Raw genomic sequence first — 14,084 nt, 5'->3', positions numbered from 1 at the left:
AGAGACAACAACCCGACCAAATGGCAGAAAACAGTCAAAGGCATGTTTGTCATAAAAATGCTTCTTTGCTCAATTTCTAAGATTTAAAGTGAAAAATTAAATTTTGAAATGATATCACTTTTAATTTAAATGAATTCAGTTATACAAACAAGTCCCCAAAAACATAAAATTGTTGTCCATAATTGTTGAAGAATGTTGTCACAAAGTAATTACGGCAATAACTAGAAATAGAGATGAGTCTAATGAATTTTAAAAGAGTCAAATCTGAAGCGATTAGCTAGTGATACAATATAGCATGTATGTGTGATAAATAGATATTGCTAAGAACTTGATATACTTTTTTTTGTATTTTAATCCTTATTTTATTTCTTTTTTACAGACGTTCAGAAGACGGTAAGACAGAAAAAGGTAGTGTGTTTAACCATGCTAGATCTCTCATGTTTGTTTCTCCAGCAAAAACAATGGACACACTTTTGTATGGCAAAAACTGACAAAATACATTAGAAATCTGAGACATAGATAATAGATAACATTTACCATGATAGCTATCCCTTTGATAGAATGACAAAAAAGAAAGTAACATGAGAAAGTTATCCTATCTATACCATATGATGAATAAATATCCTGTCTGTTGAAAAAAAAACAAGAATAGCTAAGCATAGATATAATACCCATCTATGGGTATTATATCTATGAGCTAAACTACGTTATAAGAATCTCAGGAAAGGGACCAGGTTAAAAACTTGATTCATTTAATCTATACTGTCCTTGAAGAATGTAATAAATTACTTCTATTTCAAAAAAAAGTAATGTTTTAAAGTACTCAGTTTGTTAGAAGCTGCCTTCTCCCTGAAGAAAAAGAAAGTAAAAAGAACTTCATATAGGATACAGTTAATTAGAATTTATATAAGAATACATTTCAAAAACTTAAGATTTTCAACAGTTGGAGAAACAAACATGAAATATTTTAATGGCTTTAAGTATAAATCCTTTAATAATACTTTGTTATCAATGAATTGTTGATATAATGAAGCCATAGTGTTGTCAAGTTAAAACTAGGGTTATTTATTTTATATTTTTTCCCACCATAATTAGAAAAAAAACTTATTTTGACAGAAAGGAAATGATTTGCTTTCTTATTTAATACTGTAATAAGCATGCTAGAATGGTTTGTTTGCAAGTAATTATAAGCAGTATATATGTGAATGTGTGGGCTGCTAATATTTGTCAGAGGGATATAAACAATCTCTGTGTACTTTTGTGGATGTTATTGATAGCCTCTTTTTGTGGTAAAATTTCAATACTAAAGCAAGCACTAGTGAGTTTTAGGAACTTGTTATAGTTAAACTGATATGAAAAAGAATAAAAGCTTGTCTAAAAACTAAAAAAAATATTGAGGTAGGATTACTAAAAGATAATTTGCAGCATGCAATGTATATAAGTATTTATAATGTTTGGTATTTATTTTCTATTTAGCTGATGGTTTTAATGACATTAATACAGTATATATGAAATGAAATAAGAAGGTTTTTTTTTCAAATTCAAACCAGACAATGATATAAGTAGTTATACAAACTAAATCTTTGTATAAAATCTACAGGTACTATTATGAGACCAGATAAGGTAACAGTCTTCACAATCTTATTGGTCAGGATTAGAGGAAAAGATTCTTTACTTTTTATTCCAAATGGTGTTTTTATTTTCTTTAACAATGAATTATAAAGCTGCATTTGTAAAAGGTTAATCTCAGACTGACAGCATCAAATCTTGAACTGCAATGCTGTTATTCTTTAATTTTAAATATGTAAAAAGGAAAATATCAAAGAATTATGGAACAGCAAATTATAATAGGCAGCTAAAGATAAAACATTTATTTCCACAAAACTATGACATGGAAACTATTAGGGGTCTCTTGACTTTTAAAAAACAATAGATATTAAGTTTAAGTATCCTTATATGGACATTGTTTTAGGGAAAAGAAAGTGAAATTGTAAAACGGCTAAAACCAGCAGATTCATTCATGAAACTGCATAAGGAACTTTATGGTATAGATAGTACTGGTTCTTATGGTACCAAATATTTTTCTAAGTATAGTAAGTACTACAGAATTATAGCATTGGACTGGTACTTCTACTGTAAAGATTGGTGACTTTCTGAAATAAGGCTTTGGGTAGTTATGTTTCCTTTGGTAGTAGAAAAAAGTTTTTATTTAGTCTTGATCAGATTTTTACGCTTTTCTTTAGAAATACAAGGCTGTAGGCAAGATTTAGGATTTTATTTTAAAAATGTACGAGACTTCAAAGGTCAAATTATAATGAAGAAATTTCAACATTGAATATTGATTTACGGTGTTACTTACATCCAAATGTAAGCAAATAAAAACAATTTTATAATTAACTATGTATGTTTTAAATTAACCATCACCTAATGAACAAATATCCTATTCTTTAGGTTTTTTTTTAGTGATACTTTAAAATGCAGGATAATTTTGTAAACAAAATGTAAGAATTAGAAGTGATGTTGAAATCTAAATAGGAGGGAAATTTGTCAGTCTAAATTCAATTTCAACTGAAAATTATTATATTTCGTAGATGTTCATCGATCCAAGAGTTTAACAGATAAAGGGTCAAACAGTGGTGGTGATCGTCTGCAGTCACTGATATCTAAATATAGAAGTTACGGAGAAACAGGAAATACATTTCCTGAACGCAAAATAAAGCCGCTATCTTTATCGGGCAGCAGCAGTAAGATGGGACTTGTTACAAAAGGACGCAGCTTTGGCCCAGCTGCTCCAAAGGACCAGGTGAGTGATAATGAAGAGATAGATACAGTAGATGGTGTACAACACGAAGTTATCTCCCCTGAAAGTGAGGGCCCCTTAGCACAAAGTAGTCCAGCACCATCATATCATTCATGGGACGAGAGAAGCTATCAGGCGGAGGGCGGAGTGGCTGTTTCATTGGATTATGATGAATTAGAAGACTTAGATACTCAGGAACAAAAAGATATCAGTGCTTTAATACAAAAGTAAGTATTTTATGTCTTTATATTTTGTTATTTCAGTATTTAGAGTGAATTGCATGTTTTTATAACTTTATGCATCATTTATTTATATATTAATATTAATTTCTTTGGATATTTTTGAAGTATTTTGTATTTACCATATTTCTCTAATAGGAATTCTTTTTAATGATGCTTAAAGTTAGCTTCTCTTTGGAATTTGTTCAATCATACACACACCCTTTGGGATGGATGCATGTATTAGGGCACTTTATCTTTTCAGTTTATAGTGAATAAGATGGGCACAAACTAGCCATAAGGCAAGGTAGATTTATTCATTTAGTTAATAATTCACTTTTAGTTTTCAGGTATTAATGCAGACATTTGTTTCATTTCAAAAGATTATACATGAAATGTACGGGCAAATGTAAAATGTGAAATATTTTTACAAAATTGAATTATACTTCTGGTATTTTAAAGCATTATGGATGTTAGAGCAAGTTAGTCAGGGGTTCAAAAATGTATAGTTTTTTGATCTCTTGAAGAATTTTAAGGATGTTTCGTAATTTTAGATTTCAAGTCTGATTAATCTATCAAAATATTCAGTTTAAATAATAGTATATATAGTTTATACTGGTAGATGTAATCTGTAACAGAAATATGTGAAAATATTTTACTGACTTTTGATGAAATTGGACAGAAGATCTATAAAATTTAAAAAGAAAAGTTTGAATTTTTTTAAGGAAATATTTTGAACCTCTGTTAGTTACATATAGGCTCAGTCACATCCCTTTTCTATGATCACATGTCTTTATGTGGTAGATCCAGATTTAGAGACTAGTTTAGAAATTCAACATGTGTGGTACGTTGTTAGTTAGCTAATGTTAGTTTAACCAACATCAAACTGATAGCACAATGATATTCTCATGTTGTATCACAATTTCTACTACAGTCTATAGAAAACTGTAAACTAACTTATTTTCAGGCATACTCAATTTAGGTTTAAATTCTTTTTAGTCAACTTGGTGGCAAATTATTTGGTAATCTTTTCATACATATAGGACATATAATTATATAAGGGTAGATCCAAGTTTCACATATTCATGACAATTTAAATTAAACTTTATTTTTATACTTGGGAAAGTCCCACTTATAAATCACTTGCGAAAATTAAAATTGAGAATGGAAATGGGGAATGTGTCAAAGAGACAACAACCAGACCAAAGAGCACAACATGAGTTGGTTTGCAGTATTGAGTAGTGTAAGATGTAAGAATAATCAAATGGCAGTTATAAAATGAACTTTGCCACAAGTAGAAAGATCTGGATCTGCCACTATTCACAAGTTATAGGTTTATCAGTTGCTTTGTAAAAGTACTTTTTCTTTGCTTATATAGCTGCAGTATATAACAGTGTATAACGTTTGTGATTGCTTTAACACGATGTTCGTTTCTTCAGTTGTTATAGATCACATTTACTCTTCCTTATGGGTTTACGTAAACGTAAAATTGAAGAAAAGCTCCAAAAGAGTAGGGTAAGACTTAGGCACTATCCATACAAACTTAGCTTTAAAACAAATATCAAAAGAATGCCCTTGTTTCATTCTTCACATTCATATTGAGATTGTTGGAATTTGCTTGTGCTTAGAGCTTTAACAACTATTTAAAAAAAAATTATATTTTGGTATACCAATCAAAGTTGAGATTTTGAGAAAAAAATGTATCAAGATTTTCAAATGATTTTCAGTCCTTAAAAAAAATCCATCAATCAGAATTTTAAGCCTTGAAATTTAAGGAGACTTCTTAATTTCATTGTACATACATGTATTTATCATTTTTTTATTGAAGTAAAACATTTATTATGAGTTCTGTGGAATCCTGGGGCATCCTTTTGAATTTGTATCTATGTAGTTAAATGTGCCTACCTTCAAAACTTTTGCATTGTTAAAATTACTTTTTAAGATTTTTTTTCTTTCGTTACTTATTTTTTTCTTTGATGAAAAAAACAAAATAACTATAGAATAACTAGGTACAGTTAACTAAAACAGAGTTGTGTGACCTGAGCAGCTATTGTTGAAAGTTTGAAACTGAATTTCCCTCTGAAAATTTCTTAGTTTCTTTGTCGACGTTTCACGAATAATAGAAACTATATTCTGTCACTAGAAAGATGTATGAACATGTCTTTTGCTGTTTATATCCAATCTGTACATTTCATTTCTTTAACTGAGAAAAAGGTCACACAATTGGCTTTTACAATACTGATTCTATAAGATTATACTGGCTTTTAGTAATATGCACATTTCACTTAATTTTTTATTGTAAAACATAAGTATATATGATTATTATCCCAGAAGTGTAAATCTATATATTTTTTTAAATTATAAAATTGTAAAATTATTATATTATATTATTATGTCCGTTTTTGTGTATGTGTCATTGTATGCAGCATATCCATTCCCTATGTACATATAATTTTAAATACTTCCAATATAAAATGGAGTCAAAATAAGTAAAAACATTTGAATATGTATCTACCTTCCTTGCTGGCTTGTTTGTGTTTATGTTTGCGTCAACAACTAACAGTCACCTTTATTAACCACCTAAAAATGTTCTTAATATGCGGACAATCTGCAGACATGTTAATTAAAAAGTTGCTATCCCTCTTAGTAAAAGCAGAACAAATGTCATTAAGGATGGAGAAAGATGCTGCATTTATGATTAAATTTCAGGCTTTCACCTGCCATTTTTTTTTTTTATATTTCAATTAAAATACCAGGACAAATGGTAAATTCAGATTTGGTTTATCTAAGTTTTTTTTTTAAAGTTCTAAGCAGATTACAATTAAAATTGGCTTTAGAAAAAGATTCATTTAAAATCTATTGAATTATTAATAAGCATATTAAGAACATTTCTGCATGTGTGATCTATGGTTATGGTAAAATGTATTCAGGATCAGGATTAGTATTTATTTATTGATTATTTAATGATTTAGAAACTATATGAATGATATGTATTATATAAGTAGTCAATTACTCAGAGAAGTATACAATTATTACATGAAATCTGGAAGATGGAGAATGTTAGAGTGGTGATAATATTCTATAAAACATTCAGATTTCCTAATACATTTGAGTGGGTGTTAGGAGTGGGAAATGTGTCTTCCTATCTCTACACCTTTTCAACCTCGTTTATATATATATATATCTTGATCTATAGCCTCACATGATGAAAAAGATGACATTATGTTCCTAACCTGACACAATTGTCTGTTCGAATCCAATGTTCCAAACCTGACACAATTATATGTCAGAATATGTGTCCACAATTAAGATAATGTCATTACATGGAGTCAAGTGGTATCCAAACACTCACCAAGTATCCCAATCCAAAATCTGCAGAGGGATCCAAAACAAGAGGAGCAATTACTCTTAGTTGAGAGCAATTTGTTAGTCAAATCTGGATTGGAATCCCACGAAGGATTATGCTCTGTGGTAATTGGATCTAGATTTTACTAACTAACTGTGTTGTGGTCTCATGTAATATCTCCTCAGGTTTCGGATCCCTTAGCGGATTTCTGATTGGGATATCTGATGTGAAACCTATAATGACTTACAGATACATATGGACTAGGCTTTATATGTTTTAATGTATTTAAAATGTGTTGAGATATTTATTTCCTTCATTTATGTATTAAAACACTATAATGTTGTTTTAATCTTATAAGTTATTGGTATAGTTAATTCAAACCTTAAAAAAATGAACTAGAAACAGAACATAGATGGTAAACAGTTTTGGTATTGCATTGATTGAAATTATTTACCGGTGTATGCCCAAGTCATATCAGTTGTATGTTGCATGAAATTATTCCAAACAACAACTGTTTTTATTTCTTCGGAAATAAATTATACTAAGTAGTTCATTTAAGAGTTAATATAGATTTCCTAAAATTCTGGTGGTTAGTTTCTGTGATTTCCTTCTTTTGTTCTTAAACTTGTTCAGTAGCTATTCTGCTAGAAAGTATAATCAAGTATTACTTTCTCATATAATTGTATTTTTATATTACACATATGCCATACTTGAATGTTGTTGGTAGGCTTATGATTTTTACATTTTTATGAAGTAGCTAGTGTATTGTGTTGATACAAGGAGGTTATTCATTTCACAGTCACCCTGGACACATTTTCTTGCAACAGATCATTCTGTTCAGATTTTACAAGATGTATTTTTGAAAGGTTCCTTTTGAGCCTGTTGAAGGCTAATATTGTTAATTTGAAACTGCTACTTTTGTCCCTATTTTAAGTGAGTTTGTTGAATTCTACACCTACATTTAGGACTCCTGAAGCAATATGACTCCTGAAACACTATGACTTCAATTGAGCCATATCAAAAATATGTGTCTTTTACAATTTTTTTTTGTAATGCTTGAATATTAATAAAATTCACTGTATTATATATTAAAAAAAAACAAGTGAGGTGTTGAACAAACCCTTTCATAATGTGATTGTTCAGGTAAATGTGTATTGTACAAACACCACACGAAATAATGTTATGTGAATGCTATCAAAGCACAATGCATGCTGAACATTGCTTTTCAATATCACACACTATATTCTTTATTATAAAAATATGATTATATGAGAAATTTAAGTGAGACACATTTTCTTTCAGTATTTTTTGGCTTGACTTGTGTTGTTTTTCTACATTTGCTTCTTTATATTAAAAGCCACTAAAAGTTACTGAAGCATTATACATGTACTTTTGCTTAAGATATACATGCATGCATGCAAACTGAAAGAACATGTGTCTTATATACAGTAGTTTATTTATATTCTGAATTAATTTGCTTTAGTTCTTCATAATACTTATGATTTTTTCTTCTTCTTTACCTTTCAGACAACGAGCCACTCGCCCAAAACCGCTTTTCTCTGTCCGCCCACCAAAAATAACAAGTAAGATTATTGCTGACCTTTTGAAGGCAAACCTGAGGTCAGATTCCAAGGCAAAAACTGAAACTACGGTGTAAACCAGTTTGTAAACCAGTTTGTAAGTTAGAACAGTTTGAAGGCTGAATGGTGTGATCAATTTATCAGAGATATCCTTGTTTTGTCATTTATATTAAATTTCACTGTTTTCTCATTAAGCACTTCTATTATATCTAAAATTTTCAATTTCATTCATTTCATAAAGCATTCTCATTTGATGGTTTCATTCAGGACACTCATTCATTGAAAAAGAAAATGTGCAGAAAGCAACTCAGTAACAATGGAAGGAAACAGTCATAAAAATGGTTGATAATTATTCATATATATAGAACTTTGATTGAAACAACTAAATAAAATAGTGTTAAACTGCCTATTGCAGTTATGCTAAAATTTTCAAAATATTGACAATATGTTCAGCTCCCACTATCACATTTCCATTGAACCATGAAATCAGGGTCAAAACCATAATTTTTCAAATAATTTAGAAAGTTGCATCATAATGAACTAAGTTTGAAGTTTGTTTCACTACAACTTCAGTGTAAACTAATTTATTCAGATCTTGTTCAAAAAGTTCAACAAGATTCAGGATAGAATAAATGACAAACAAAATCAAAATATTTAACAGATACACAGACTAGAAAATCTAGCCCTCCTTACTATCCTAGGCAGGGTGTCCAATTTAGGAGGGATAACTGAGAAATTTATTTGTGATATCACAATTAAGTTCAATATTTTTTAGAGCTGCAATTGAAACAAAAGTAATAAATCCATCAGATATTTGACAATTACTGAAAACAGTCTTGTAAAGAGGTGGCATCGAAAATTATCAGTAAAATATAAAATATATTTCTATCCTTGGTTTATAAATTATTTCTTGTTTTATTTTATAGTCATTCTTTAGCTTTGCTATTTGTTTTCCTTGTATTTTAATTCTCGCAACTGCAAACATTTTTGTAGTATGCTTATACCCTGTTGTAATATTAGATAAGTAGAGACTTTATTTTATAAGTCATTAAAATGGCTATTGACTTGACATTCTAATGTAAGTGTATATTTTTGATACATAATAGTTATATTAAATATCTTACTATTCATATGTTTATATGCTTTAAATATTCCAAAGCTGCAATATTAATTCAAGAGAAAGGATGGCACCTATATAGCTGGCCTTTATTTTTGAATAACACACGTTTGGTATTTCCTTAAACATGAAATATATCCAAATACCAAATTTGTTTTTCATTTTAAAAATATGTGTATATTAGGGGATTGCAAATTTATTATATGTATGAGCTATTATTCTTTGTACCGCTTTTGATTTTCTGTAGTATAGAACCTGCATTTTTTTTAATGATGAAGCACCATCCTGGCCATTGGGTATGAAGATTGCTTGGTTCTTTCACCACCACCTAAGATTTTCAGCCTTGCTTCAATAAAACTGATATCATGATTTTATGGAGATTTTTAATAGTAGCATTAAACATAAATATAAAATGAAATTAAAGTGTTATCACACCATTTGTCAGAATTGAATGGTTTCATTTTCATACATGTCTCATCTTATCATGAATGGCTTACTATCTAATTATTACATAGTTTTAGCATAGTTATTGCACTGTTACAAAACAAGGATATCTCATAAAGTAATCAACGCTTTGCCGAGGAGTAGATGACATAGGTTTGACAAAGTGCCGAGCTAACCGTAAACACTATTAACTGGACTACTTTGTGTGCTGTGGGTATAATATCTATGTTCTAAAACAATTAGGGTCTGTAGATAACTATGAGTATGGCTCAAATAATCATTGAAGAATATAGCATCATTAAGTTGTCATTTCATTTGCTTTGAGGTGTTTTCAAAATGATGTGATAATATTTTCTATTACTGGTTATTTTATCCTAGAAAACAGACAGCTTGTGTGGTTAAATTTAATAAAAGAATGTATCTGAAATGACAAATTATTGAATGTGGTGGGAAAAGTAAACAATTATTAATATGATGGGGCAGTTATTACATGCTTAATTTAAGGATATAATTTTGCATGTAGCATGAAACCTTTGGGGTCTTGTTTAACAAAATATTTTATGTGTTGTCTAACAGGTTGTTGTCCGTGTTTATTGTTGTCATAATACATTATATGTCAGTAATAGACAGGACAGAGTTCTGGATAATTGTTATTTTGTATTTTAAACATTAAAAGTGCTAGCTACCATATATTGAAAACATAAAGTGGCTGAGACTAGTGCACACATAAAACTTTAAACTTATTTACAAAAAAACAACAATAATTAAACATGATGTACATAAAAAGAAATATAACAACAATATGCACAAATTGAGGAAGTATAAAACGTGTACAATACATTTTTATAGCCAAATGAGGTCACCAAGGATAAAACACAACATGTGACATGGCAGGATTGAATGATGGTAGTATTCTATCTGCACAATCAATCTTATACATGGGGGAATAGGTTGCAAAAAAAAAAGTTTTCTGGTGTTTTAGATAATATATCGTAGATATTTCAGGCACCATTTAAACACAGTATCCCATGGCTTATTGGAAATTTTGTTCGTCCTTCACAATGTGATGGATATTGGTAGTGGAATCACTTTACAACATAGAATTTTTGTGTTCAGCCTGGTCATTTCAGTGTTCAAACTTTACAAAGTTATACAGTACATTGAGTTTTATAACAATGGCAGCTTTGCATCGTTCACATGGTGATATCTGAGAGTATGTTATTTTGTGATTGTAAACATTTTTCAGGTGTCATTATCTTTTTCATTTTAATTGAAGGTGATACAAAGTTGAACCAAAGACATGTATATTCATGTCCCTAACTGAACACGTTGCTTTATATATTCATTTAAGTATATGTTAATCTGATGTATATTTACTGTTCACTACTTATAATAGAAATGCAAGTTTTGGTGGTACCAGTTGGTTCAATTAAGTTGTGTTATCAAAATTCAACTTTATATTCCTCTATAGTACCGCATGTTACTTGTATTAAAATCAATTAACTTAAATTCTTATTGAAAAATTCAGAATGATCTTTGAGTTAAGACATGTTCTTTATCCCTCTTGCCAGTTGCCACACAACATTAACACACAGATGTATTATACATGATATCAGAAGTCCATTACCAGACTAGTAATGGACTTCTGATGATATGTATAGAAATAAAGTTTTTTTTAAGTTTTCAAACAAGAATGATTATCCACTTATTCTTCAAGTAACTGCATTTTGTTGGTAAAAAACAATTAAAAAAATATTTTCAATCAAGATTTCTATTGAAGAATAGGGAATGAATTTCTAAAAGGTAACTTGAACATGACTGTTGATATTTACTTGCAATATTATTTATTTTACATTCAAATACATTTCATATAATGATCTTTTTTATTTACTTTAATTATATCATAAATATATTGATTTTACATTTCAGATATAAATTTTACATTTCAGACAATCATCCTGAATTTTGACAACTGTTGGCTGCTAATAATTAAATTGTCTCCCCTTGATTATTACAGATACCGAAAAGTTCTTGAAATGTAGGAGTACCCAGACACCAGTATTACCGTCCAGTCGAGTCATGTGATAAATTCCGTCCACGAAGAACAGGGTCGTTTTATTTAACTGTGATATGTATTTACCCATATAGTTACTCAAGATTTACAGCAAACATTATAAATATTTTATCATTTAACCTACATTCCAATATTTTTTATTACATTTTGTAAATCTTTTTCCATCAATAATATGTGTGATAATAATCTTAGATTTCATTACATCTGACATTCATTCTCTCTTAAGAGATGCTGTTACTTTTGTCTGTTTAAGCTTGGTTTTGTTTTATTGTATATTGAAAAACAAAAAATTACCTCTTCATTATTGTAAACAAAACATTTTCCTCTTGAATTGTGAATGGAAAAAACTTTTATAGTAATATGCATTTTGAATCATTTCATTCTGGTCACTTCTGTTGAAAACATTCAAAAAATTACACATGTGCCAATTTACTAGTTAAAAACTTGAATATATTTGATATAAAGATGCTAAATTATAGTCTGTGTGATATTTCTAGGTTATGTGAGTTGACTAGCCTGACATCTCAACACAGTATTACGGTGAATCCTAATGCAGGTCACCTTAGAATTAATAACATGATAACTAATTTTAGAATTGCGTGTGTAGACTGATACAATCCTTCCAATAATTTAAATGATACTGATTTCTAGGGATAATAAAAACATTTGTTTCAGTCTTAAATATTTCTGCAGTGTATCAGCATTTAAAATATCAGAAGTAAGGTACCGGTAGTGTTTAGAAATAATCTTTAACTGGTAACGTTACTTGGGCTTCAGAATGTACCAGAACAAAACATGAAGGTGCAAGCTTTGAGCTTGATGAAAGATGATAAATATGACAATGTTGCTATTAAATGTTTTGGTATGAGCAATAGATAACTCTGTAAAGTCAGCTTAATGTTTTAATTACGTTGTGTTGTAAAAGGAATATTAAGCTTCTCAATAATCAAAATTGGTGTTTGTCAAATTGCTATATAACCAGTGTAATTTTTCTGACAAAACGGTTGGTTCAAAATTTTTTAAATTCTTATATTTTTGTCTATTTACTTTGACAAAATTTTGTAAAAATTAAACGAGCCAAATTTATTTTAGTGAAAGTAACTTCAAAGTGTTGGGTACCACCTTAAGGGACAATAATTGGAACTAATAATGTAGACTGTCCCGAACAGAGATGGGGGGAAATTGTATTTTTGCCAGCGCCCCTGTAATAGAGACTAATCATGAGGGTGGAAGTTTCGAGTTTGATGAAGGCTGATAATTTGACTAATCATGAAGGTGCAAGCTTGGAGTTTGATGAAGGCTGATAATTTGACTAATAAAGTCACTATTGAAATGTTTTGATATGTGCAAACCCTTTGAGGGGAGGCCACTTTTATAAGGGACAATTGTCCTGAAGAGAGATGGGGAAACTTGTATTTTTGTCAATGCCCTGAAAGAGAGACCATTTTATTGTTATCATTTTTCTGTTTGACTGTGATAAGAACTGTACTGTTTTCTACATACTGTGATACACCACTTTGAATGTGTAATGTGATATGTCTCCTCTTTTTAAGTTGTTTTAGATATATATATATTTATTATTTATTTTATCTAGATATGTATAATTTTATTGTTGAATTGGAAACTAAATTTTATGAAGTATCAAGGAAAATCAAAACTTTAGTTTCTGTACTTACTATAGAGACATTTATGTTTATTAAATGCATTTATTTTCATTGTTTGTTTTATTCTGGTCATTACAAAAAATGATGTCATCACTTTAGGTACTCCTGTAGTTCAAGGATTTCTTTATAAGAGAAGTATAGAAACTCAAACTGAACCTGATCCAGCAGCCAAAATAACCTGACATGAAATACCTTACTGATCCCAATGGCTAAGTATCATCACATAGAAAAGTTAAACATCAAACAATTTTTAGCTTAGACGTCTAGTAGTATGTAGATATAAGTATATATATATATATATGTGGTATGAGTGCCAATGAGACAACTTTCATCTAGATATAATAGTCAGATATCTAGAGGAAGTATTCTGTCTGACCTCTGTCTATTCTTCAAGCAGAGGTCTTCATTATAAAGCAGTAGCTTGCAATTTTTATTGGTTTGGTTGTTGGTCTTTTGATATAGGAAGATGTGGTATGAGTGCCAATGAGACAACTCTCCATCCAAGTCACAATTTATAAAAGTAAGCCATGGTAGGTCAAGGTACAGTCTTCAACACAGGGCCTTGGCTCACACCAAACAGCAAGCTATAAAGGGCCCCAAAAAATTAATAGTGTAAAACCATTCAAACGGAAAAACCAGTCTAATCTATATGAAAAAACGAGAAACACTTATACATGTATCTTCTTAGAGGATTTTGGTGTTGTTTGTGGTTCATATAGTCTGTTGTACTGTCCAGTGTTTTGCTGTTCCTGCCATCATTTATATCAAAGACATATATAATACAATATTGTATTATGTCTCTGTTTATATGTATTATAATTACACCTTGTAATCTGTTGTC

At 29.7% G+C, this 14,084-nt stretch overlaps 1 protein-coding gene across 17 annotated transcripts in view; it reads left to right on the top strand.

Annotated features, from left to right (window-relative positions):
- The window catches only part of LOC143071444 (uncharacterized), an 82,693-nt gene extending 69,399 nt beyond the window's left edge, over nucleotides 1-13,294 (top strand). For 15 of the 17 annotated variants that reach the window (XM_076245724.1, XM_076245715.1, XM_076245710.1 and 12 more), the window contains 4 exons: nucleotides 380-408; nucleotides 2,592-2,803; nucleotides 11,523-12,805; nucleotides 12,855-13,294. In XM_076245724.1, coding sequence (XP_076101839.1) covers nucleotides 380-408; nucleotides 2,592-2,803; nucleotides 11,523-11,540 — 259 coding nt within the window. In that variant the 3' untranslated portion in view covers nucleotides 11,541-12,805; nucleotides 12,855-13,294. The remainder of the gene's footprint in view (nucleotides 1-379; nucleotides 409-2,591; nucleotides 2,804-11,522; nucleotides 12,806-12,854) is intronic. The other 2 variants (XM_076245719.1, XM_076245712.1) reach the window with 1 other exon arrangement.
- Nucleotides 13,295-14,084: the final 790 nt, after the last annotated feature.

Source organism: Mytilus galloprovincialis, chromosome 4 (assembly GCF_965363235.1).
Source record: "Mytilus galloprovincialis chromosome 4, xbMytGall1.hap1.1, whole genome shotgun sequence".
Lineage (NCBI taxonomy): Eukaryota > Metazoa > Mollusca > Bivalvia > Mytilida > Mytilidae > Mytilus > Mytilus galloprovincialis.
Note: the sequence above shows the minus strand (reverse complement) of the source record. Positions and strands in the feature narration are given on the sequence as shown.